Consider the following 26,153-nt stretch of genomic DNA (forward strand, 5'->3'; position numbering starts at 1 on the left):
ACTCCAGAGTGTCCCTCTGCTGACAGGTGGAAACAAAGGCCCTTAACATCTTTCGCTTTGCGATCAGAACCTGTCCCTCTGTAGGTAGTGTCAGACCTTCACTGGTGTCCTGAGTGTGGATGGTTACTTCTCATACGCCTTGTTATGCAGATAACTGAAGAGTGCCTCAAGTCCTTTGGTTGAACACCACAGCTGCTTCAGCATCTGACACTCTTTCTCATTTACCTCCTCCAGTACTGACATGAGGATGCTCCTCACCAGGCATTTTGACTCTTCTAAAACCTTTACAAACACACAAAAAGGGGAGAGGGTCATTTTGTTAGGCAAGGCAAGGCAAGACAAAGCAATTTTATTTGTATAGCCCATTTTTACAGTTTGTCTCAAAGGGCTTTACATAGCATCAACATTCAAAAGGAAAGCTTCGCCCTATGGCTTGTCTAGATCATGACCTACCACTGCATTGCATGACGCCATTTCTTTCACACGTAGCATCACTTCTTGGTTGAACGTGGTTGGCCAGAAAACCTGCGACACCAGACCTCGACTGCACGCCTCTTGTGCTGTGAGTTTTCTTCCACAGAACAGCATCTCGTTGGCCTGTTGTTTGAGACAGAAAGCGGGAAAAATGACACAGTATTTTAAATATGGAATGCAAATCCAAATGTTTGATAAGGGTAAACACAGTGTCATCAAGTGGTTATATGAGGAATCAAATTAGATGAGGTGAAATTTTCCAAAAAGCTTTGATATTGCCGAGACCTACCAGAGCGACACCCAGGATCTGGGGGAAGGTGTATGAGGAGCATCCAGAGGGGGTGAGATGGAGGGCTGCACATGGAGTCTGGAACCAGGCCCTCTCACTGGCCCACACTACATCACACAGTGGCAGGATGGAGGCTCCTAAGCCCAAAGCGGGCCCATTTATTGCCACCACAATGGGCTTCTTGAAGTGAATGAATGCCAACACAAAGTCCCTAAAGAGGTCACAGAACAATCACAACCAAATCTGTCAGTCAAGTCTGATGGCAAGTGATAAGAAAGTCTCTGTTTATAGTGGAGAGATTTCCTCTTACCGTACAGCGTCCGCGATGCGGCTGCTCTCTTTTCTGCGGTCAGTGGACAAACGCCCTATTAGGTAGGATGGCTCCAAGCCACTGCAGAAAACAGTCCCGACAGAGCTGAGCAATAATAATTTACTGTCATCAGCAGCTGCATTACCCAGAGCTCGACACACCTCCTTCATGATCTGAAGAGGAAAAAAAGGGGAGAGATGTATCGCAATATTATTTGGAAAAGTGAGATAAGTTTTGAATCCTTAAGAGTAAGCCTCCACATCTAATGCCACATCTTAATTTAGATTTCTTTTTTTAGATGTGCCGGTAAAAAAAAAAAAAAAAAATTAAACACTGCTTATTTCCATCCTTCATTGGTGAGTGTTAATGGAGGCTAAAAAGAAGAAGCTACAAGCTATTAATGTCCAATGTTTGCTCTTCTGCATGTCAGATATATTATGTATATAATAAAAGATACCATGGCTATAAAAGGAAATGATGGTAATATGCAAAGGAACTACACAATGGATTCAGAGATGGCCACTGGGATACTTTCTAAAGATCAAGATATAGAAGTGTGTTTGTGTGTGTGTGTGTGTGTGTGTGTGTGTGTGTGTGTGTGTGTGTGTGTGTGTGTGTGTGTGTGTGTGTGTGTGTGTGTGTGTGTGTGTGTGTGTGTGTGTGTGTGTGTGTGTGTGTGTGTGTGTGTGTGTGTGTACATATACATACTAACATCCTAAGAAGACACTGTAACAATAAAGCTCAGTGGATGCATTAACCAAATCAATACATATAGGCTACAGTACATTGATTAAGCTTAAAAGTCTAGTGCTAAACCAAACTGTGCAATGTTAATTCATGCTATGGCCTGTGTAGTTTCCTGGTGGGATACGGGTCTGTCTGGCTCATGTCTTGTGTGTCTGAGGAGGAGATCATTGCTGCTGGAAAATCTGCCAGAGATTTTTCTGTTGTAGCCACTGGCGGTAAATTGAATTGTCCACTCTCAAGCAAGAGCATCATTTTTAAGCAGGTACTCGTCTCTCTGCCATCTCTGTGAGACAGAGTGCAGTGCAGCAGTCTACTGTGAGTAGGTCTGCAGAGAAGAGCTTTTTTTTCCACATACCCACAGCTGGAGTTGGGCCAGAGAGAGAGAGTGAGCATGTGCTCCCAAAGAAGAGCCAGAAAGAGACAACAAACGGGCACAGCTGGATTTTGTTGGCCTTGTGACACCCTGGTCCACATGTCACACTGTGACCAATTAAAGCTGGTTGTAAGGTCCTGGATGGGTTTGACATCCAGGTGTGGAAGGTCAAGGTTCTGGTGGACTGATCCCAATACAAGTCCCTATCCTTGGGGTGTTGTGGTGGCTCACCTCCATAGAGCGCGTACCACATGGGCTCGGGTTCAAATCCTAACAGCCCTTTACTTTACTGCATGTTGTCCACCTCTCTCTACCTTCATTACCAGTCTCTCCTTCACTGTCTATCACAACACAGACCTAAAAAGCAAGAAAAAAAAAGCAACCCACTCTCACTCCGCTTGCAAACTAAGTGTCACTCCAAACTATTTACGCCTAAATGGGAGTGGGATGTAAAGCCCTGCCTCGATGCAGGCTTATAGACTATGATCTCAAAAAAGTGCAGCAGAAACGCCACCTCCTCAGAGGAGATTTATTCAAAGCGATGCTATTTTTCAGTGTAGAAGGTGTATGACTTGTTAATGCAGCATTATGAGCAGCAGCAGAGTGCAGGTGAGATGTTTACATGACAACCTGCAGCACAGCTCATTTCCTCCACAGTCTGCCTGCCAGCAGCAAGTGAGTTGACTTCTGGCTGGAGTGTGACAGTTGTGTGAAAAGCTGTTGAAGTTGAGTGAAAAGATGGCCCAGCAAGTGCACTCAGCCTGTAGCTATTAGCTAATAAACTTGCACTTCAGCCAGAGAAGACCAAGAAGTCCAACTCTACCAGTTGTTACCCACAGTGCATTGTTCTGCATCTGTGTGTTCTAAGTGTTTTGCCTTTGTCTCGTGATAAAACGGAGGAGTGAGCCGGCACAGTGAGACAGTCAGACGACCTGATAAGAAGTTGTCTGGAAACCCCAACCCCACGCCACCCCATCACTGTCTGCACTCAATCTGCACACTTTAATCAGATTATCACCCTTGACCCATATTAACCATTCACCCTCAGAGTGAATTCACTTCTGTGTTTCACAAAGCACATAATCTGTTCCCCAGTTTTAACTGTCTGTCCCTGTGTGTGTGTGTGTGTGTGTGTGTGTGTGTGTGTGTGTGTGTGTGTGTGTGTGTGTGTGTGTGTGTGTGTGTGTGTGTGTGTGTGTGTGTGTGTGTGTCACAAGGTGAATTATAATCCTACTCAGACACATGAAGCAGAGATGGGCAGATGTTCTCTGTGAGGAGGAAGAGAGCAGTCACAGTGACATGTACAGTGAGCAGAGGCCTCAAGGATATTAAGAAACAAACTGATGTGCTAGAGGCAGAACAGACGATACAAACAACAGGATTCATCAGTTATCCAATAACAATAATGTTTATGTTTTTTTTTTTAAAACTGATTAGACCTGACTGACCTGTGAGTTGGAGGAGTTTTCTCTTGGACAGGTTTTTAATTCTCAAAGCAAATGTAGCTTGACTTTTCCCATAAATCACTACCTCATTTACTCTTTGACTCATCACTCTTCACTTTATAGCCGACACACAATAGTTTACTCCATAGCGAGCAGTCAATTGCAATTTCTTACACTTATGAATCAGCATAATTCTATATCCTGACTGACAGCTTTCAAGTCGCACAACTATAATTTTCACATCTATAAAATGTCACGCACTGAGTTTGCATATTGTTGGCAAAAGTACTTTTTTTTAGCTCCACTCCACTGGGTCTTCACGAGGACACGATGAAGTGCGCACGTCACACACAGAATTCAGACACTCAAATGCTCAAAAATAAATTCAGAGAGGTTTTGAATATGGTCTCTCAGAGAGCTCTTATGCTGGCTTCAATTTTCCGTGGCAACTTTTCTAAGATTTAAAGAGGATTTCTTGCAGGAGACAATTTGACATATCACAAAAGGAAAAGCACAGGTGAAATGAATTCCATTAAGCTGCTTCAGTGTCAGGGTCCTGTTAACGCTCACGGTCATACTGTCTTGACTTATTGGGACAATGGAATAGAAAAGAGCCGTTCTAAATGTTATTAGCAAGACCTAAATGTGTCAAAATGTCTGCCATGATTTCAAAGTCTATTGGGAGCGGGGCTGCTTTTTCCCCTTCTTTATTTAGAGCAGGTGTACAGTTAAGAATTAAGTCTAGATATACTGCATAGACACTACATATATTGTATTCAAATAAACTAATGATATATAATCTGTGGTCAGTGTATTGACATGATATGTATGATAAAATAGGAATGATAAAAAAAATATTTCATTTGCAGAACAGCACAGGGAAAGTACTGTATATTAGACCAGAAAGGTGACAGAGTACCTGACTGTCTCACCTAAAGCAAGCACTGAGTGTTTAAAATCAAAAAAAGAAGAAGATGAAGATTTCCTCTACTAAAGCCATTCACTGAGCACATCCACCGACTCTTGTTCCTGAAGCTTCAAAGATTCAGAGACAGAGAAGGCACTATCAGGGCTGTTTGATAAGCCCACAGCTTACGGGCTTACTGTCACACATGAAAGTACACACACATGTGCACGCACAGTTTAGGCCACTTCAGTGCCTGTGAAGTACAGGCGGCCGTGCACACGACACTGTATCAAAGCAAGAACAGACCTCTGTGGAAGATCTGAGACTCATCATAGTATAACCTGAGTGAAGGAAGATCTTGTTTACTTAGATTTATGAGCCAGGGGTGGATGATTGGGATACATGCTATTGTCTTCCTCTAACCTCACCCCATCAACACACCTACAGGAGTCTGTTAAAAAAAAATAATAATAATAATAATAATAAGAGTTCATTTGCAAAAGCAGATAAATGCAATTTTGAAAAAGATGAGCTGATGCTTTTGAATTATTCTTTGCATAGTGTTGTTTTCAATAAAGCTTTATTTTTTTGAGCTACATCTGTTTTGTTTTGTTATGTCTCATCTCCTTGGTCAAAGCCACTCAACTTTGGTTTGACTGATATCACCTGGTGTAATTAATAATTCAAAATTGTTTAGAAATTTTTTTGAAAACGGAGTTATCTGCTTTTGCAAATTAACTCTTCTAAACAGCATCAACAATCGCGAATGAAGTACTACCAAATAATTTATACATAATTATCTGTATGATCAGCTTAATTAGTAAGGCAGCAATAACGCTACATGTTCAAATTATAGATAAAAGACTTGTCTAGATTTAGACAATGGTTGATATAAGTCTGCCCATTGTGGTAACTGTTCATTTTTTCATCACTCATCAAATGTTTCCCAAAATATTTATCATTTTACAGATTAAGTAGAATTACTGCCTCATGGTTGTAAGCATGAGCCCAAACTCAGAAAATATGGTCACAATCTCGTTCCTGATTCACAACATATAATATAATAGGCAGAGGTACTTTTGCAGTTGCCTTTGAGGACAGCGAAAGAAGACGCCATCACTTCATCATTTTATCCTAATGGACAAATCAAATTGTGTCATAATTAGTGAGCTACAGTCAAAACTAGGTGTCATGTTTTGTGACATTTCACCATGAAATTGTGAATGAACATGAATGTTTGCACCAAATGTGAAGAGATTACCTCAAGGCGTTCCCAAGATATCAATCAGGAAACCAAAAAATGTGTTTTGTCACAGTGAGGTCATAGTGACCTTGACCTTTGACCTTCAAAATCTAACCAGTTCAAGTAAGCAGCCAATCAAAAGCTGGTACTTCCCTGCAGGCAGCCAGTTCAGTGAGTGAATCATCACAATGCAGGAAGCAACAGCCTCAGAGCAGAGAGCCACTAAACCACATCCAGTGTTGCAGATACACGTCCCAGCCCTGATGAATTCCTTCATTCATTGTTTTTATCTTTTTCAATTTCCTTACTTCATTAGGAATGGACAATGTAAATAGTAAAAAACTGTTACAAAAAACATTTACTCCCTGGTAGATGAACTATATTAACTTCTGTATTCAGTTTTCCTGCCACTGGATGGTGATTTTAATGGATGAAAGTTTGCAGGTGATCAACAAAGATGCTAAAGAGCCAGTGAATGCATCTTTGATCAGATTATATGCCCAAAATGTTGTTTATCAGAATGCGTCATGGTGCTTCTAAAACTAGTAAGATCCAGTCTACATGTTCAGTGTAAAGGTAAATCATCCATTTATCAATAATTTACATCACACCTTTTGTTGTTTTAGGATTAAAATTATTTTCATTTCATTTCAACAGCCTCTCTGTATTGGACTAAACACTGTAATGAAGTGAAACAAAATTGTTTTAGTGTCGTTTTGCAGCATAAATTAAATATTGGATTTTCATAATGGTTCGCTTTTAAAAGCTGACACATTTATAGAGAGACAAACTTCATTTCACAACTAAACAATTTTGCAAAATTACAGCACTCAGGCATTTGATTCTTGAACAATGACATTTCTTTATATCATTTCTCTACTCTTGCAGAGATGTCGGTCTTTATCCGTCAAAGCCAAGGCGTGGAAATCAGTGGAAATCCAGTTCTTCTGAAGAATGATTACACAAGGCCCTCCGTTATGAACTTGCTGCATGATTTCCTCACTAGTTTAACTGACATTTTGCTGTAATAACAACAGATGGCATAGTGCTGGATTATATGTACCTCTAATTACCCTCCTTGTAGAAACCTTGTTTGGCAGTAGGCAGTTTGAGGAAACTGTGTGTCAGTAGACAGAACCCAAGAGCTATTTTCAAGCCTTTTCTTTTTTTTTCTTCTTCTTTTTTTGCTGCGGAGACTTCATGCTCTCTTTCAGCAATGCTCTGTGTAAGATTCATGTAGCTAAACATATTCACACCTGGAAGCTGTCAAATAAAAAGCACAGTTTTCTAAAGTTGTCTCCTCAAAAGCTCCCCCGGAGCAGTTGGGGAGTTAGTGCATAGCTCCAGGGCATTTCTACAACAGTTACTCAAACAATTCTCATTTATATTTCCAAAACAGATCTCCACAGCAACTGGGATACGTTTTGAAAGCTACAGAAGTTATGCAGCTATTGATATTTACTGTACCAATGAAACACAAACATAATGGACAAAGACAGTACAACAGTGTGTACAGGTGCGTGTGTATTCTTACCTCTGGCGTCAGAGCGTTGTTGTCTGTCGTTTGGCTGGAGAGCAGGACGTGCGTGAAGCCCTCCTCCTTCCTGACCACGATGTCTCGGAATCGACAGTTGCTCTCGTTCTGTCGCACGTTGTACCTGAGCCGCTTGTCGAACACGTAGCCTTTCTCCTCGGCCAGCTTCCGCTTTACTGAGCTGTGCAGATGCATCTTTCCGTTGGCAAGAGGGGAGCCTGACACAGATGAAGGATGACAGAACAGGTCAATCCATCTTGTGTAGATCTTACACACCTACTGGCAAACCAGATAACAAACAAACCTTCACAACAAAAACTTCACCTAAAATGTTGCTCTTTCTCTCTCTCTCTGTAAATTTTTATTTTACCATCCTTGGTCGTGGTTGACATTGTTTTTGATAACTGCAACACTAACACTTAGTGATGCTATCACAACTGTCTGTTTCCATCAAAAACTGTGTTTGCAGAAGTAGCACTGTACAATGATAACAGTGTTTGGAGAAACATTTGTTGAATATCAATTTCACCTCAAATAATGAAATTACTATCTGAACAAGTGGTTTAGAGGAGAGCTGTGTAACTGAGTGGCTTATTTATCTGTTAAGACATGTGATAAGATACTAGAGCTGTATTTGACTTGTGTAAATAGTACATTTGCATATCTGACATGGAAAAGTGATCATTTATCTCAATGGGTCTCAGCTGAGGAAAAATTGCCACTGGCTTTTCAACTGATGTGTGGATGAATCCCAGCAAGTTTCGGCTTGTACACAGGTTTATCTCCTTCATCTTTACTTTAAATAAATGCATGTGTCCTACAAAGAGCAGTTATAAACCTTTTTATGATATTATCATATCTATCTGGTAAATAATCTTCATTTGTGATGTCACTGCAGCACTAAGCATTATGCAACTTATTGCAAAGACATGCACAGAATTCCCATGCTCATTAGGAAATACATCGAATTTACAGCACTTTTGATGCATTACATGGACATCATACATTGATGCTGTCTGTAGACATAAATATTTACAGTATTTATTCTGCAGGCCTCCTTCATTGCATGTGAGCAGGGATTTTAATTATTTTGCATTTGGTAGCTACTCACCACGCTTTTGTTTGGGCACTTAGAGCATCAAATCACTCTCCCATTTCTGTGTGAACTTTTCTTGATTGTATTAATGTTCAAAGCTTGAACACATAAAGTTGAATGTTGCCATTTAAACTTTCAAATTTGAGAATTACACAAAACATTTTTAGTCCTGTGATTAAAAGAAACACATACAAAAAAAACCTGACTGAGAGCAGAGAAATGTACACTGTTGTGAGAGCTGGGTGACACAGTCACAGTTGTGCACTTTCATCAGCTGAATAGATAAAATGAGAGCGAAGTATGAGTTAACCAATGCATGAGTCCATTACCTGAGATACAGGAACACTGTTGAGAAACAATAACCCACTGGTAAGTTATTTATCACTCAGGAACACAAGCAATGAGAGCTGCAGAAGAGGTAGACCCAGATAGTGCTTAAACAAGACCAGGAAAAAATATTTGCCCAGACCAACTATCATCAACTATGATGTCCACAGATAAATGAAAGATGTAGACTGTGCTGTGATTTCTGCTGTATTTACTTATAGAGACAAACTATCTTTCTTTTCAGGCGTGTTGCTTTCACTTCAGTCAGACAGATCAAAGACTTATTAGAGACAGTCTTAATTTCTAACTCCCTCAGTTTGATATTGGTTTTAAGTATAAAGCCTTGTTACTAATCACTTCTCTCTCCTGCTGCCTCAGCTCACAATGTCTCCTGTTCAGATAGTCCTCCACCTCCTTCAATAATAAGGATACATGTAACCTAATGACAGTTATTCGCATTGAGGGAGGCGAGGCTCAGTGTATTGGAAGCACTCCTCCTCTTCCCTGCAGTTCCCAAGCAGCCAGGAAACCAGAGTGGCTCAGCAGGCTGTGGTGCAACCGTCTGCTGAGCAATCACTACCATCACTCACTCAGTCAGACAGAACGTTCACAGTAACAGGGCTGGTGCCAATGTTGTGGTCTAGTCAAAAAAAATCATTGAGTCTTCAGTGCAATCATAAATAGAGATGTTACATTTACATATGAAAACTAATTTAGCATGATTAGCTGACGTAACAAGAATCCCTCAAAGCTTCCTCAAACTTAGACCAACCATACTGTACAACAACTAAATGAACAGTGATTCACAATAAGAGTCTGTTTCATTTATATTCTAAAGAGAAGGTAAATAGATCTACCACTGCAGATTGCATATATCAGTCTCATACACTTTGTAAAAGTTCCACGTGGCCGACATGCTGTTTTGTTTTTAAGGCCAGTTGCACACTGCTGCTGTGAACAAGGTGGGAGGTGGGACTGCATTACACACAGCACACTGCGCTACTCTCAACTGAAGACACCAGAGTATTAACCACAGGTGAACATGACTAGAAGCATTAATTCTGTCCGAGTGATCACATGCTTTGAATGAAATTCGGCCAATCAATTCGGGTATCCCGATTAGGCATCATCTTAGTGCAATTAAATATTCACATTCATCTATTGTAGATAGATGTAGACTGTTTTTATTTTTATGATGTGTGTGCACATTTTGCAGTTGACCATCACGGAAACCCTCTGCCACTGGGTAATGTGTGAAGCTGAGGGTGCTGAATGAGGTGAGCAGGGTAGTCTTTCAAGGATTAGAAGATAAGGAGCCATAATAGCTGCCAGACTAATAGCCATCAGTATCCATCAGGTTATGCTGTAAACCCTCATTATAGTGTTTTTGAAATGAGTTTGTATGAGAATTTTGTGCAACTTTCCAATTTTCAAGTTCACATTCTTGCACTTGGATTGGCAATACAGCACTATAATTGCCAAAACTTCAGCCTTCAGTTGGACCTTAAGTACAGTTAATAACATGGTTGAAGTTATGGGCAATAACTACTTGTCACACAGACCACACAACAAGTTCATAATAGACATGCCCATAAGCATGCATTCTGTATATTCAAAGGCATCAAGACCCAACAGCATAAGTTTCTAACACCCACAAAAGAGGACAAAACATCCCCTTAACAGAAGAATAGGTGAACTCCATATTGATTCTACTGCTGACAAAGTATGTACGTATGTGCTGCTGCTGTTACTCAAACATAGCAAAAGAACCCAACCATTCTGTTGTAGACTTTCTGTTAAATAAGCCAAGATGACTTTTAGAAAAACATATGTAATGATTAACTATTGTGGTGCAGGCCCTGGACTGTGACCCAGGACTGAAATTCAAAGGTGTTATCAACTGTTCCTGTAGTAAAGAACCATAGTCGGAGCTTTATGAGCTGTGTGTCAGCAGAGGTCTCTACAGAAAAGTGTACTTGCTCTCTACAGGAAATAACCATAAAATGCAAAAATACATAGATGATGATAATTATAATCAACACAAATCTAATGCTAATCAATCTAAACTAAATCAATTCAATGATGTGGGGTATGTTAGGAACTTTGCTCCTGAGTCCACATGCCGGTAAATTCTCCATTACCAAGCAAATACATCAATATGGTTGATTTTAGCTACTAGCTTACTAGAGATAATTTGGGCCTGTATGACAGCTAATAAGTTGCAAAGAGCTGCGATACAGACATTAAACAAGAGGTCAGATTCACTTTTTTCACGTTCTGTTACGTTGCAACCTGATGCTGAAGTCATTTAAATTAATATTTTCCCTGATAAATCTACACTCAATGCTCCATAATGACAAAACAAGAACAGAATTGAGCTTTTTAAGTCTGCCCCAATGCCACAAAACAAAGCTATCAAGATGTCATTGAAGAATTTCAGCTTTAAATCAAAGGGTTTCACAAAAGAATTGCAATGATTTAGGAACGGCAGACATTCACATACAGTACATCCCCTCCATTTTATGAGGCTCCAACAAACAACAATGATTAATATTATCATTAATACTTGGATGAAAATCCTTAGCACATAATGACTGCCTTAAGTTTGGAACGCATAGACACCACCATATGTTTCCTCTCTTCAGAGGCTTGCCAGGCCTTTACTGCAGCCACGTCCAGTTGCTGCTAGTTTGCGGATCTTTTTTCCTTCAGCTGTTGTCCTCAGTGAGTGAGAAACATGCTCAATTGGGCCCGAAATCAGTGCCTTGGATAGTATTCCTTTCCTTATTTTCTCGGTTTACCTTTGCAGTATGTTTTGGGTGTGTACTGTTCTACCAGTTTTGCATCATTTGGCTGACTCTGAACTTGGCTGACTCTTTTCTACTTATGCTACTGCATGTCTTTTTGTCATTTACCATTTCCTGTCACTGTGGCCACAATGACCACTGTTCAGCAAAAGTTTCAATCTCAATCACTTTCAATTCAATCTTTTGCCCTGGAAACAGGCCAGTCAGACACACTCAATAATCAAGTGATGTTTTCTTACTTAATTTGATTAAGAAGACAACAATTGAAAAGAAAAAGTAATCCTTATCTAAGACTATGGATTAAACACGTCATACAGTGTGTCTGGTGCTTTGTGCCAGGATTTTTATATTGCCATCAGATTGTCTTACCTAGGTCAGTGGTGTACTGTTGTCCAGTGGTATCCATGTCTCCCAACTCTCCATCCAATTTGTCCGAGGGCAGTCTATGTGGCCTTGCAGCTGCCCTGTACACGAGAGGCTCCATCTCCCCATTCTGGAGTCCATTATGAGGAACCCTTACAGGGGGAACAAAGTGAGGCGCTCCTGGTGGAGGAGCCTTGTACGTCACGGGTTTGCCCATTCTGTCCCCTAAAGTATGTTTCCCAGGTCCTACACCCATCTTCCTTTGCTTCTGAGTGGGTCCAGACCCTCCACCCCCAGTCCCCAGAACAGCTCCTACCCTAACCCCCACAGCTGGGCCACAAGTCCTTTTCTTTTTCCGTGACTCGGACCTCGCTCTGGAGTTTTCTGAAGCAGACGGGTGACCGGGGAGGAGCGACTCCCCGCGATTCTTTGGAGCTTTGGGCCGTTTGTGTGATTGCAGTCTCAAGCTGTTGAACTGGTCAATGAATTCCTCGCAGTGCAGTAGGTGGTGCTCTGGTTCCCATGTGTCCTCCTTACTTCCATATCCTTTCCACCTGATCAGGTATTCCCACTTACCCTTCTTGTTCCGCCTCTTGTCTACGATCCGCTCCACCTGGAGGCAACACACAGTGAAAGGCAATCAAATACCAATTCAATGAACGGAAAAATTCTGGTATGTAGACTCACTATTATGCCCCTGTTTTAGAAATTCTAAAAAAAATAACAAACAAACAAGAAAAAAAGAGGAAAGAAAAAAATCCCAAAGAAAATGTAAAATCGATATTAAAAATATTATTATACGATAATAATAGCCAATTTAGCTTTTATATTCAGCAAATAAAATATATATCTGCTGCTGTGTGTCTTTAAACATGAGTTGATAGTGAGCATGTTTGCTTTCTCTAGATATTTTTGGTAGCATGGATCTTCTTATATTTTATAAACACGCTCACAAAACTTAATCAGTCACATCTTCTTTTATAAAACAGGTCAAAGTTCAGAAAGATATCAGTCAATTTATGTATATATATATAATCTAATGTGTATATTTTGCTATTCTGGGTCTGGCAGCCATAAAACTGAAATTTACAATATAACAAAAACATTGAAACCTGATCTGCAGATTTTCTTTAAATTGATTGAGCACATTTGTGTTTCACAAAAGATAACCTCCTTTACTTAATCACTGCCAGGTTGTGTCAAATCTTTAAACTTGTTGTGACTTCAAGTTTTAAAGACAAGGACTTATTCCCGGGAGAAGAAACATTAGAAGACCAAAGTTAAGCTAATATATGCTGCAGGCAGCTCGGATGAAGAAACCTTAATCATCAGCTTTTAGAGGTCACACCAGCACTTGAAAAACTGCACATTTTCTAATTATATGTGTCCAACAGAGATCCCAAAGTACCAGTTCATCTAACTATTGAAACAAGTGCTTAATTGCGAACATTTACTGCATAGTAAAAAGTGACAGTGGTCATACACAACACAAAACTGTAGCTAAAACAATAAGATATTCGAAATGAGAAACAGCCAGATGAATTCAAGACATCACACTTAGTGGAAGAAAACAGTAACACCTGTGTGTTGATTCTGTCTTCCTCTGTGAGCATAAGCCAAGATAACACATACATTTTACACTGTATAAAACCAAAATATATGTTTCAGTTTAAAAAGTGAGCTACTGTTGTATTACGCAAAAACAATAGGGCAGCGACATTAACCACACAGTTCACACATGTGACTAATTAACGTTTCAGGTGCTCTTCTCTTCTTGGCATTAAGCCGTCCATGCTTCAAAGTGTGAGAACGTACAGTGACCCCACAAAAAGCTGACAAAAATCCAGATATTGCTTCAGCAGGTGGGCTTGATGTACAACCAGGATGGTCTATTTTAGTCATTTTATTCTTTAAATTCACACTTTAAACATCAACGCGTGCGTGTGTGTGTGTGTGTGTGTGTGTGTGTGTGTGTTGCTATGATTTATGAACATGAGTCACAGAGCACAATCACATCAAAAACCACCACACACACACACACGCATCACAATAAAACACTACAGTAGAATCTGTCAGCATCAACCAGGCACAGTGCATACAAACATAACATCTACACCATTATCACATCTCAGACATATAAGACATGCAAATCTTATTTAGACATTTATACATAGGGTTTCTTATTACTTCCTGTCATGGGGAAACATTTATGCTGACAACCATATGACTTGTGCTATAAAAGTGACATCCTCAGGCGTCATGTAGGGCTCCTCAGATTTTACAGCCTCTTAGAGTAACAAATTCTGAAAGCAGCTTTTTTGGTCTTCAAAACCTAAAGCATACAGCAAAAGACAAGAAAGAGTGTACGTTAAACAATACTCATAGGACATTTGGGGGTAGCATGGTTCTGCGCCGTGAGACTGATGGAAAATGGTTGGAAGGTTTCATCGGAGGCTTTAGAGCAGCTGTGGTAATAACCGCTCATCATGTTCTCAGATGTGCTGCACACATTAACAGGAGTAAACAGCCTTTGATGGGAGAGCCGTAGGGGTGTCACAGAAATGAACAGATGATTAGGTTGCTTACAGCCCCAGACAATGTCACACTCAATGGCATTGCGTGGACACATGCAAAAAAAAGAAAAAAGATGAGATGGGAAGGGGAAGCATAGGGTGAACTTGTGTACAGACCCTAGAGGTTTAGAAACACTTGATGCTTACACATTAGGTGCAGAGAAGGTGAATGTGTAGAGTATCACATCACACACAGGGTACGGCTCACATCACACATGCAGTGTATAAATTATGATAACCCATCAGGTGCAGCAGCAGGAAGATTACATCTACATGAAGCTGTGTAATTTTGAGAACTCTGTTTTCTTGTGGAATGTATTTACAGATCACTGTTGACGAGACCTCTGCCCAGAGTGAAACACCTGATCAATACAAAACAGTGTTCTACTTAATCCATTTTCAGTTCAGAAAAAACAACAAAACTGCAAACCACAGTCAACATCTGGTGGGTGGGAGTGACAATGCAGTTATAACAGGTGGAAACACTATTGGAAGCAGGAACAGACTCTGACATTTGACCAGCTGAGCAAACGGTTATTTAATGGACGTGACAGCATCTGACAAAGATCGGCATAAATACAGGACGTGTGTTCACCTACACTGACATTTGCAGTGAACGATCACAGAGAGGGTTAGAAGCAACTAAAAACTGTCATCTTAACTTTACTGCTGCACACAGACCTCGACCCTCACTGGGCAGCTTACATCACTGTTTTGAGAGAAGGTCAGTTTTTCCCGCACTGAAACACCAAGCTGTTTTATGATTTGTACGCTCCAACCAAACTGGAAAATCTCTGTTTTTGGCATAGAAAAATGTCGTTTGAGAGTGGGCTGGGGGCTGAAATGGAGAGAAAATCTTGCTTAGTGTGGATGTAATGCCACCCACCCCATCATGCCAGAACAGCCCACCATGTCCAACAAATTGCAACACTCCAGTCCAATGAAATGACAAAACAAACGGTGCCAACAAAGATCCTAAAAACATTCAGCCAAATGCAATGACAAGCTGCTTCATGTTAATTGATAAATCAAACGGCATTTTAATTCAGTGACACAAATAGATTATATATATAAAATATATATATGTACAATTAGCCAAAACCAATATAAAATTGCATTACATCTTGCATTGCTAACATCCTAGTGTAACTGTTAATGCTGTGCTTGTGTTCTTGTTAAACAATTCAATAAAATATAATTAAATGGATAAAACATAATTTCTGTTTTAAATCAATATTTAACTGGGTCAGACTCGGGTCTTAACTTAAACCTGTTTGGTCAGGTGTAATGTGAAATGGGTCATTCAAAGTGCTGAAGCTGCTGTTCTTTTTGTTTGGCTTTGTTTAGCAGCTAGTGACTTTACTCTTTTAGTTCAGTCTCACTTCCATTTCTTGTTTTTAACCAGGACATGCACCTGTTTTCAGCTGAAAATCTCTAATTTACTACTCGGTAGGCTACCAATTCAGCACCAGGTGATGTTAAGGGAGCATTTAGAGGCCAAAGAGCCAGGTATTTCTCTCAGGAGCCATTAAATACAAAGAAAGAGAGTAGATAAAGGAGAGTGAGGATGAATATTTACCAGAGGGGCAGGAACAGGACTCCAAATGAATGAAACAAGGTTTGCACTGTCTGGTGGATCTGTATATAGACGCCTGTTAACGTGAATGAATTTATAAGGTGATAATATGTAAAATATTGTGTCTACAGCTGAGCTTCCAAAAATAAAATAAAGGTTTAAGCATAATGCTACTATGCTACAGCTTTTTGAAACATCTAGTGGTAGTTTCTCTGATGATCAAAGCTGCTCCTCATTGCAGAAAGATCACCATCCTCTCTGCCAATAAAGCAAATATATTGGAAACAGTTTGGCAAATGTGCATGTGCTCATTAGAGTAAAACTTCACCACCCCATCAAAGATTACTGCTAAAGGGATACTTCCAGACCACGATCTGCTGGACTTACAGCCCGTTGTTGTTCAGACACAGTGTTGATTAAGGTAAAGGATCACAGCACATCATGTGTTTGTATTATATTATCTTCATTCAGCATCTCCCATCTGAAGCAATGCTCCATCCAGTTGGACAAAGCTCTTTCAGGAAAGATCTCCTCTGAGGACACTCTCTGTTGTGTAGTCACACTGTTAATAATGATAATGATGATGTGACATGCACCTACACTATTGTATTGACTGGCCTCAATAGCTGTCACTCCCATAAACTATAGCTGGGCACAATACCTCCCTCCCGCGACATTAAGACTATAAGCGAGTGCAGAGATAACAATGTGACTAGTCCTGTTTGGTGAACAATTGTCGCTCTGGAAACAGACCACAAAATGAACATAGAAAAAGGAAGTAGCTTGATAATAGGATGGAATAAAAAACAACACAAGTTGGAGATATATTTCATATAGCTTTTGCTACTTATAGCACTATGTCTTCTTACGTGCACTTCAGTGGTCCTTGCAATAAATAACAATACAAAGATCAATTTTGTCTTTGGTAGGAGGAAAAACGTGTGGCTGCTTGTTGATGGCTTTCTTTTATCTGGCTGTGTACGCGTTATAATTGTTAACTTTCCTACTTCACAGATGCCATGAGAATGCCCGTCACTGTAACCTCTGCTAATTGGCCACTGTAAAGCTGGGTTTATAGCTACACAGCTGAACTGCAGAGCCTCATAGCCGTGGCAGCCAATGTACAGCTTCTCAAAAATTTTACTAGCTGCCACCAAGATAACACAAGCAAGAACTGTGAAGGGTCAATTTGCTTGTGTTTTTGATGCCAGCAGAGAATGAGCGGTAAGTACAAAATTGAGGATGTAGAAGCGGTTAATGATCCATACTCATGAACACACATTTCCATCCATCCATTGGCTATGCTGCTTATCTATATATCACAGGGGGCTGGAGCTAGTCCCATCTTACAGAGAGCATTGGGGGTATGGGTACACCCTGGACAGGTTGTCAGTCAGGCATGACAGAGCCGACATATAGATGAACAATGCTCACACATTCACATTCACATACGGGCAATTCAGGGTTGCCTATCAAGCTAGTGTGCATGTCTTTGGACTGTGGTGCGAAACCAGAGAACCCACATAGACATAGGAAGAACATGAAACTCCACACAGAAAGACCCCAGACCAAGGAATCAAACTGTTAACCATTGCACCACTGTGGTGAAAGACATGCTGATTGCCAGCCATCAATTCATATCAATCAGTCAGCACAATGACAATGAATGAAACAGCCATGATCACATGGCTATGAGTCGTGTCTGTTGTTGTCCATCAACACATCCAAAACCTAAACCACATACATTCTACTGCAGCACTCTCATAAACCCCCTGTATCTGCTATACATCCAGCTTCAGGTTAAAGGGATAGTTCAACATTTTGGCAAATTGGCCCATTGCCACAACCCCTACAGCCATAGCAGTAGGTTTGTTACCTTTATTTGTCGGTGTAAGCTATTAGAACGGCGGAGCAGAGCCGCAAGCTGCTCAGAGCTATCATGGAATTTCTTGGTTTCCCTCATCAAACTCATCAAATACACAATCAATCAACTCCAAAATGTTCTTGTGGACAAGTTGTGACCTGCACATTCACCATGCTATGAGATAATAACGGAATGTTACCAGACAGAGTTGTTTTAGAGGTAAATTCATGCAAAACCGCTGATGTGCGTTCCTGTCAGGGGCAGTTTTCGGCAAGCAGTCTCTGTATTTGCCTTGAAAACAACTCTGTCTCATAATGTTCTATTATCTCATAGCGTGGTGAATGTGCAGCAGGTCACAATTTGTCCACAAGAGCATTTTGGAGTTTTTGGATTGTGTATTTGATTAGTTTGATGACGGAAACCAAGAAATCCCATGAGCCTCCGTAGCGTAGCTCTGAGCAGCTCATGGCTCTGCTCCACCGTTCTATAAATAGCTTGCACCGAAAATTAAAGGTAACGAACCTAACTCACTATAGGGATTATGGCAATGGGCCAATTTGCCAAAATGTTGAACTATCCCTTTAAAATGAATGAAGGTTAATCAATAATCTCTGCTTGTTCGTATGACAAGTACCCAGCATGAAAATCCACATGTACAACCCTTTGCAGGCAGGGGATTTACAAATATTCACTTACTGGTAGATGCGCTGCCCTGGCCTATGAGCCAAAAATGGAGGATAGTTGAAAATTTCAGAGTTCAATGCTGCTGAGGTAATAACTGCCTTTCATGCTCTCTGGTGTTCTGAGCATTAACAGAAGTAAACAGCCTTTGATGGCTGAGCTGTAGGGGTGGCACTGAAATGAAGAGATCTGACTGCTCACTGTCCCTGACAATGTCGCACTTAGCCACAGCAGAGCAGAAACACAAACACGCAAAGAAGGAGAAGGAGAGTGGAGGAGGTAGATAGAAGGGCTAAGTTGTACACACAGACCAGAGAGGTTTAGTAACACTTAGAGCTTAAGCTTGAGCTGAAAGAGTGGAGGTGGGCACATCCTCCTTCAGCTGCCAAATTCCTTCTCAGCATCTTCCAACCAAAAACATAAGAGAAGCGCAAAGAGGGCTTTTCTGGGATGTCAAGACAGGTGTGTAGCATACACCCTGACATCACTATTGGATGTGGTTACAGGTGCAGGAGAGTACACCCATCAGTCATGCTGAGTCTGCACTACCATTTCTTTTCTGAGCTGGGTGACCTCATAGAAATCCGACCTCTGAACTGTGCCTATATGAGCTATCTGCCCTGGGGGGCTGGATTAAGAGCTGACTGTGTAATAAGATGATGTCTTCGTTTATAACAAGTAGCCTAGTGCAGATTGAGGCCACAAACTCAGTGTGAACTACAAAGTACATTGACACAATGTTATTCTTTCAGTAAATCTGCCCCTTAGAGTCCATGTTAGCAGCTCTGTTCTGCTGTACTCATGCATAACAGTGCTTTGAAGTCAATGGTAATGTTAGTACGCTATCATGCTTCCAGTGGCAATGTTTAGTAACACTGATACCATCATTTTAGCTCACTTTTGTTAGCATGGCAGCATGCTATCATTTGCTAATTAGCACTTAACAGAAAGGCTGCTGGGAATGTTGTTAGTGGAAGTAAATTAGGAAATTAAGATTTTTGACCTGATTATAGTAGCACATTTAAATAGGCTATTCTTTCTTTCTTTCTTTCTTTAGGTACCATGGGTGTCATGGGTGCTTGCAGTGTGATTTTTCTGGGACTGACACAGGCACAATAATAACCCTACAAGCATTCTAGTGTGACATTGAACTCCTCGAGAGGAAAAGCAGACAGAGTAAACAGGCAGGCCCAGTAAACAGTAAACAACAACAACAACAAAACAGAGTGGCAGCAGCAAGTGCAGGATGAGCAACAGGCCTGACATGACCAAAATAAACATAGCACAACTGCTGAATGGCAATATTTTGTATGACGCACTATTCAGAGACAAGGTATAGAAGTTTTAGAGAGTTACAGATTATTTCAAATGGAGAAACAACTCAACAATCTAAGCAGCTCAGAGATAGGCATCTGCATTCAGGGAGACTGAGTTTAAATTATTTTAATCACATCAGCAACATGATAATTGAAAAAACTTGAGCCTGTTAAAGCTATAGTAAAGCTCATGATGTGAGCTGGGTGCTCACATTAGTAGGCAGCTGTCATTACTGTCAAAATATACTGTACATAACTTTCACCTTTTAAATGAACATCTTCACACAACAGGTCTGTCACCTTGTCAGTCCACTTAAACTACTGCATGCACACCGACTCGATGGAGGTATGGCTTGAGTGTGTGCATGTGTGTGGCTGCCAGAGATGGGGAGTCAAAGCTGCAATGAAGTCAAACACACTAACCCTAACTTGAAACACGTCACTAAAATACTGGACTAAAGATTTGGAAATTGTGAAAAATCTTCATTTCATTACCTCCACCAAGGGGTTATCTATCTGTTGTGTTTATTTGTAAACACAGGGTTATGCCCCACATCTGGAATATTAACTATATTATGTCAAGCACAGAGTGGCTAATCATAGGTATGGGAAGAGTCATTCCTGATGGGCCACACTAGTTGTTCGGTTGCAAGGACATGAGAGACAAAGAGGGAGAGTAATCGATAGGGCGGTGTCATGGTAATCAGCCCAATGGAGCAGTCTTCACAGTCCTCTCTGGTTCTGCGTGGCCATCATCCCCCTCACGTCTGCCTCCCACAGCAAACTCCATTTGGCTTGATCCCAGACAGCAACAGACAGGTGTGAAACAGCAGCGTGAGTCCAGGACCACGGCTAACGGTGAATCCAGTTTTACAGAATAGGCGGCAGGTGAAAGAAAACAGGAATCTAATCTAGTTTGTTTTAGTTGATTTACCAGAAGAACCAGGACATGTTTTGTTTTCTACTATCATTTCAACAGAAATCCTAATATGCTAATGAAAGTGCTAAAGTACTCTGTGTGATTAGCTGAGAACTACAGAATTTTATTGCAGAAGGATCCAACTAATTACATTAAAAAACATGCTGAATGCTTTATTTACCACTCAACTCTACAGTCTAACTTCAAATCAGACTGAACATCATTCACTCCCTCATAATCATGCATAACTTACTAGATAAAGGAGTGATGATAATACAGTACATGGTTTGAATTCCTCAGATATGGCAATGCAGTGTCCTAGACTGACTGACTGGCATTCAACAGATGATAGAAAACATCTTACAACCATTACGAGATGTGAGGGTTGGACTGGTAACAAAAGGCTTGAAACTTGACTTGAATTTGTGACCAAAGACTTGGACTTGCAAAAAAAAATCTGCATTGTAAGACTCCTGCTCAAACCACAGTTCTCTATTTATGGCTGTACTGTGACTTTCATTTGTGTTGGTACAGGGGTGTAACGGTATTTGTAATCATCCCGTGTTGTCACAGTACAGGGGTCACGGTTAGGTGCACACAGTCAAACGACGAATATGTCTAAATGAATATTAGAAAAAAAAAAAAAAAGTTGAGTCCTTACTCTAATCTAGGTGGTGGTAATGAGCCCAAATGCTGCCAGCAAATGTCATAGCAGACGAAGAAGAAAAGTGACAAGAGTGTGGAGCATCATCATAAACATAATACATCCATGGTGTAGAGTTAAAGAGCATAGACTGTATATAAAAAGGAGCCGCCTGCCTCATTTACATCGCCTGTGTGGGAACACTTTGTCTTCTCAGTGAATGACACAACAGTGACGGCACGTGAGTGGTCATCCGGACAGTCGTCACATCAAACATGTTAACACATATAAGATGGTATCACTCCGACATGTCAATCACTGGTGCGAGGAGAAAGACAACTTGTGTGCAACTGCAACAACTTATCCCCACTGCTTACGTACAGAACCGTGACTTGTGTGTACCGTTACCAATTACCATTTTTCTGGCATCACATCACCCCTATTAGCTGTTGTCACTATATGAAAAGTGGACGGATCACCTCCTATAGGTCATTCGGATTAATCCTCTGGGCACCATGGATATCTACACCAAATCTCAGCATGACTGAAGAAGATGCAGCTTCAAGCAGAGCTTTGACACAACGACAATAATGACTGAAAAGAATTAAGTTGTAAATCCATAACTCTTTGTAACCATCACCAACATGGTCAGTAACAATATAGATTAAAACTCGTCACCTTTACAATCTTTTATGACAACATAAAATTCAGTGGGTGCCCTGGTGGCTCACCTGTTAGAGTACGTACCATATAGGCTTAGTCCAAGTTGTACTGGCCCTGCATGGGTTTGAAGGTGGCCTGTGGCCTTTTATTGTGTCATTCCCTCTCTCTGTTTACCTAGGTTTCCCGTCTCACTCCACTGTCCTATCTCTATCTATCTATCTATCTATCTATCTATCTATCTATCTATCTATCTATCTATAAAAAAACAACAACAATAATAAACCACAGCCAGCCAGCATCAATAAAAACAGAAACTTTATTTCAAGCCAAGAGGAGGCCAGAATTTGATGCAGATCTGGGAGGAGATTCACACTCTAACTTGTTGTTTTCTCAATTATGTTGTCAAACTGACATCATTCCTTTCTTTCTTAGCACTTCCACTACCTCATTACACTTCACAAAGTCAGCAGACAGCTTGACCTTTATATACAATCTTGCAAAAATGCTTTCCCACAGTCCTGCAGATAGATTGATGTCATTATATCTGACCATCTTACAGACTGAATATTGAGTTCAGACAAGCAAAGTATTTCATTCTTTATGAGTTTTGAACTAAACAAGAAAAATCTCACCCTGTCTCATTTAGTCTTTAAGGTCACTGCTTGCTAATTTCAAAGCCTTTAAGCCAAGGCTACACTTCCATGACTCCCCCAAATCTTATTTCCAAAATATAACATTACTAACTCGAGAGCTCTAAATATGGCTAATGACCAAAAGTCTGGTTCTACCAGGTGAAAGCGATGTCAAGATGTTCCTCTTCTCTGTAAAGCTTGTGAGGTTGGCTTAGTCTGTGGAAGATGATTGAAACCCTTCTTTGTAAGGCTGTCTGGAGTGACAGTGTGAAGTAATAAAAAACTTAAATAAAAAACTCAAGAGTTGAATGATATGTACAGTTTAAAATGTTCCTTGAACTTTTTTTCAAACCTAAATACCAAACCCTGCGGTGAGAGTCCTATATGTCAAATTCATCAACAACAAATAAAATACTCTGAGACATGAACTGACAACAGGCCTATTGCCTTGACTTCTACAAACCACCTCTACATAATACATCAAACAAACCACTTCTACATGATATTAACTAGTTCATTGATGCACTCCCAACATAGACAGACACAGACAGTCCTCTAAACGATTACTTGCAACTAAGATTAGAAAACTCTTCATATCAAATGCTTTTTGGTATTTTTTCAGTAAAAGCAAGGTAGGACCAGAAAAATCTGGAGCTGTTGACGTGTGAGTAAGGGAGCAGTCCAAACACTCAGCTGACTGTCAACAGGCTATGAGCCTGCCAACATACTATAAATCAAATTTTGTGAATGATAAACCACAATAAACCAATGACGGATTCAAGTGCAATTTAGTCAGTCAGGTCCAGACGAAATGAATCAACTTCCAGTGACCACAGGTGAACAGTACATGCTGCCACCTGGGGCAGATTTCACATGAAACCCACAGCCTGCTTGGAACAAACTGTAAACTCAACCTGGGAGTCAAGTGTGAAAACAAAAGTAGAGCATTACTCACTATACCCCAATGATGTTATACTACATTCACACATCTTGGAGTTACAAGTTGTGTAAATGAGGCCAGCATGAACTTTTTTATTTCCTCCACTCAGTAATTACTGAACAATTTGAATGCACCATAAAACAATCAGTCTTCTTTTTGCTGCAGTATATAAGACGCATAATTAATTAAGCAGAAATATGCAGTTAAAATCAGTGTTGTAGTTTGTAGAAAGAGAGACATCTGGACAGCCAAAAATACATAAACATGAAGACCACATGTGAGCACATGGGGTGGGAGGTACAGTATAGTCAAATATGGACATGTGTGGAATTAGTTATGTTTAAATGAGTTTCAGCGGTAAAAAGAGTAGTAATAGTAATTCAAAAATGATCACAGCCTGCGAGCCTTACAGTTTGTGCTTTTCACTAACTGAATATATTGTCTTCTAACTGATGTCCTATGCCTTTCGTCAGTGCTGAGAGCAGATAATGTTATCTACTTCAACACTCATGAGAACCCCCAAGTTTTTCGGTTGTGGGATGGATATATTTCAAGCACATTTAAACTGAGCCCTTCAAAAAAAAGAAAAGAAAAAGAAAAATGACAACTTGTTATGTCTAAATCTGTTGGTTTGTTTGTGCTTATAAGTCACCAGACACTGAAATCTACCCCCTTTTCCCCTGTGTCACCACCATGAAGTAAAACATATGACACCATGTCAGCATAACAAAGGACTAATGACAGTAATGAATGATTCTGTGCAGCTGATCCAGGCTTCATGCAAATTCTGGCACCGGTTCCAGAGAGATGTAGTGCCCGAGGGCAGCGTGACCTTCCTGCCAACCCATCTGGGGCAACTTTTACTACCCACACTATCGGAGTCAGAAATTCACAAATTCACACGTGAACCACGAGAGAAGCTCACACTGACTTCTTTCTACGGCTCGATTAAAAATAATAATAATAATAATAACTGGTGCTGTCAGCTTATGTGCAAAAAAAGAAAGAAGAAGAAAGAAAGAAAATGAGCCACACCGCTGTTACAGGCTGTGATGACCAAATATCTTTTGGCATGTATGCGCACCTTCAGAATCATCACTCCGTCTGTAGCTATTCACCATGTCCGTCCGCTCAGCGCTGCTGTCACTTTACCACGACTTTCAACTCGGCGACACACTGAGGAGTTGAGCCCGTGAATTACATCTTATCTGTTTACTACAGTCGCCAACAATTACGTCAAAGTATATCAGAAGCGACATAAAGTACGAGCAGAAATGTACCAACCTTGTCTTCGCAAAGCTTGAGAAGGGTTAGTTTCGCCTGTTAAAGGGCTTAGGACACCGCTTTTTACATACGCGACGCCCTCCCCTTTACTTCCTAATTCCATTATTCGTCAATATTACAGAGCATTTTTCTTGGACATGGTTTTATCCTACCTCGTAAAGGTCTCCTGAAGCCATTCTGGGGTGCGGACTCCGGCGGCGCGGCGTTCTTGCCTGCCTTGTTGGCTTTTTTTGGACCCTACTCTCTCGGTGTTTCGCCGAAAGCCCCGATAGACGGGAATTAGCGAGCAGCCTTGTTATTCTGAGCAATCCGCAGTAGCAGATCAGCAGACAGTGTCAATCGAGCCCGGCGCTCTGCGATGGATCGTTCCACACTTAAAACAAACAACCGTCGGGGCGGTGCTGTTTACCCAGACCCAAGTGGAGCACTAAAAAACTAGTCCCCGGCTAAGCATGCACAGCCTGATGGTCTGCATGCGCCCTGCTCCTCTTCTCTTGAAGCTCTGTTGCAATCTACCCACTCATAGGGAGATGATATCCTGGGTGTTCACATGCACTAACACATGCAGATCTCTTTTTATGTCCTGCTCTACCTGTCCACTCCACTGTCATGAAGAGGACCTGCCCCCCACCTTCATTTAGATTCACTGGGAAAGATGCAGAACACATTAGTTGGAACTATTTATAGTGATTGGTGACCCACTGGAAGCTTCTTAACAGTTGTGTATAGACACACTGTCATTTACCTGCATCACAACAAAATCACCACCACTTTCACAATTTTTACAATTATGGTTTTTCATGCTTTTAGATACACGATCATGATTTTCTTTTCTTTTTTACAGTCACCCTGTTGCATCTATGATGTCATTCAACATGGACAGTGGCTGAGCTGCTTGTCACCACATCATCAATGCTCCATAGATAATGATACACATACAGTAGTAAAGCACTGTATGTTTTTTTTTTTTTACTGTATGTGTGTCATCATGACTCGTGGTTATTTGTGTCTTGTGGCTCAACCTGAATTGTTAAAAAGATGACTAAGCTGACTCGCTAGCTTGTTCATTGCAATCGGTTCCCAGAGGTGTAAGAAATTATTTTTTTATTCACAGTAATATCTACAGTGTTATTTTTGTGTAATTTGC

The 26,153-nt window shown here is 40.6% G+C and overlaps 1 protein-coding gene across 2 annotated transcripts; it reads right to left on the minus strand.

Annotated features, from left to right (window-relative positions):
* On the minus strand, positions 1-25,301 carry LOC311002489 (chromodomain Y-like protein 2). Of its 2 annotated transcripts, none has more exons than XM_083993874.1 (7): positions 25,159-25,301; positions 11,922-12,528; positions 7,323-7,540; positions 1,074-1,246; positions 764-974; positions 454-597; positions 1-282 (listed from the first exon to the last, which is right to left on the minus strand). In XM_083993874.1, exons 1-7 carry the CDS (start codon positions 25,180-25,182, stop codon positions 124-126), a joined length of 1,536 nt encoding a protein of 511 aa, XP_083850000.1. In that variant the 5' UTR covers positions 25,183-25,301; the 3' UTR covers positions 1-123. The 2 variants fall into 2 exon arrangements, with proteins under 2 accessions (XP_083850000.1, XP_083850001.1); XM_083993875.1 differs by lacking the exon at positions 25,159-25,301 and adding an exon at positions 22,235-22,263.
* Positions 25,302-26,153: the final 852 nt, after the last annotated feature.

Source organism: Trachurus trachurus, assembly GCF_905171665.1.
Source record: "Trachurus trachurus genome assembly, chromosome: 3".
Classification (NCBI taxonomy): Eukaryota; Metazoa; Chordata; class Actinopteri; order Carangiformes; family Carangidae; genus Trachurus; species Trachurus trachurus.

Excerpts from the sequence above, each read along its gene's own strand:
- LOC311002489 (XM_083993874.1), bottom strand. The coding sequence starts at position 25,182 with ATGGCTTCAGGAGACCTTTACGAG. Across the intron at positions 1,247-7,322 it reads ACAACGCTCTGACGCCAGAG|ATCATGAAGGAGGTGTGTCG; the intron begins GTAAGAATACAC and ends TTTCCTCTTCAG. Across the intron at positions 598-763 it reads AGATCCTGGGTGTCGCTCTG|GCCAACGAGATGCTGTTCTG; the intron begins GTAGGTCTCGGC and ends CTCAAACAACAG.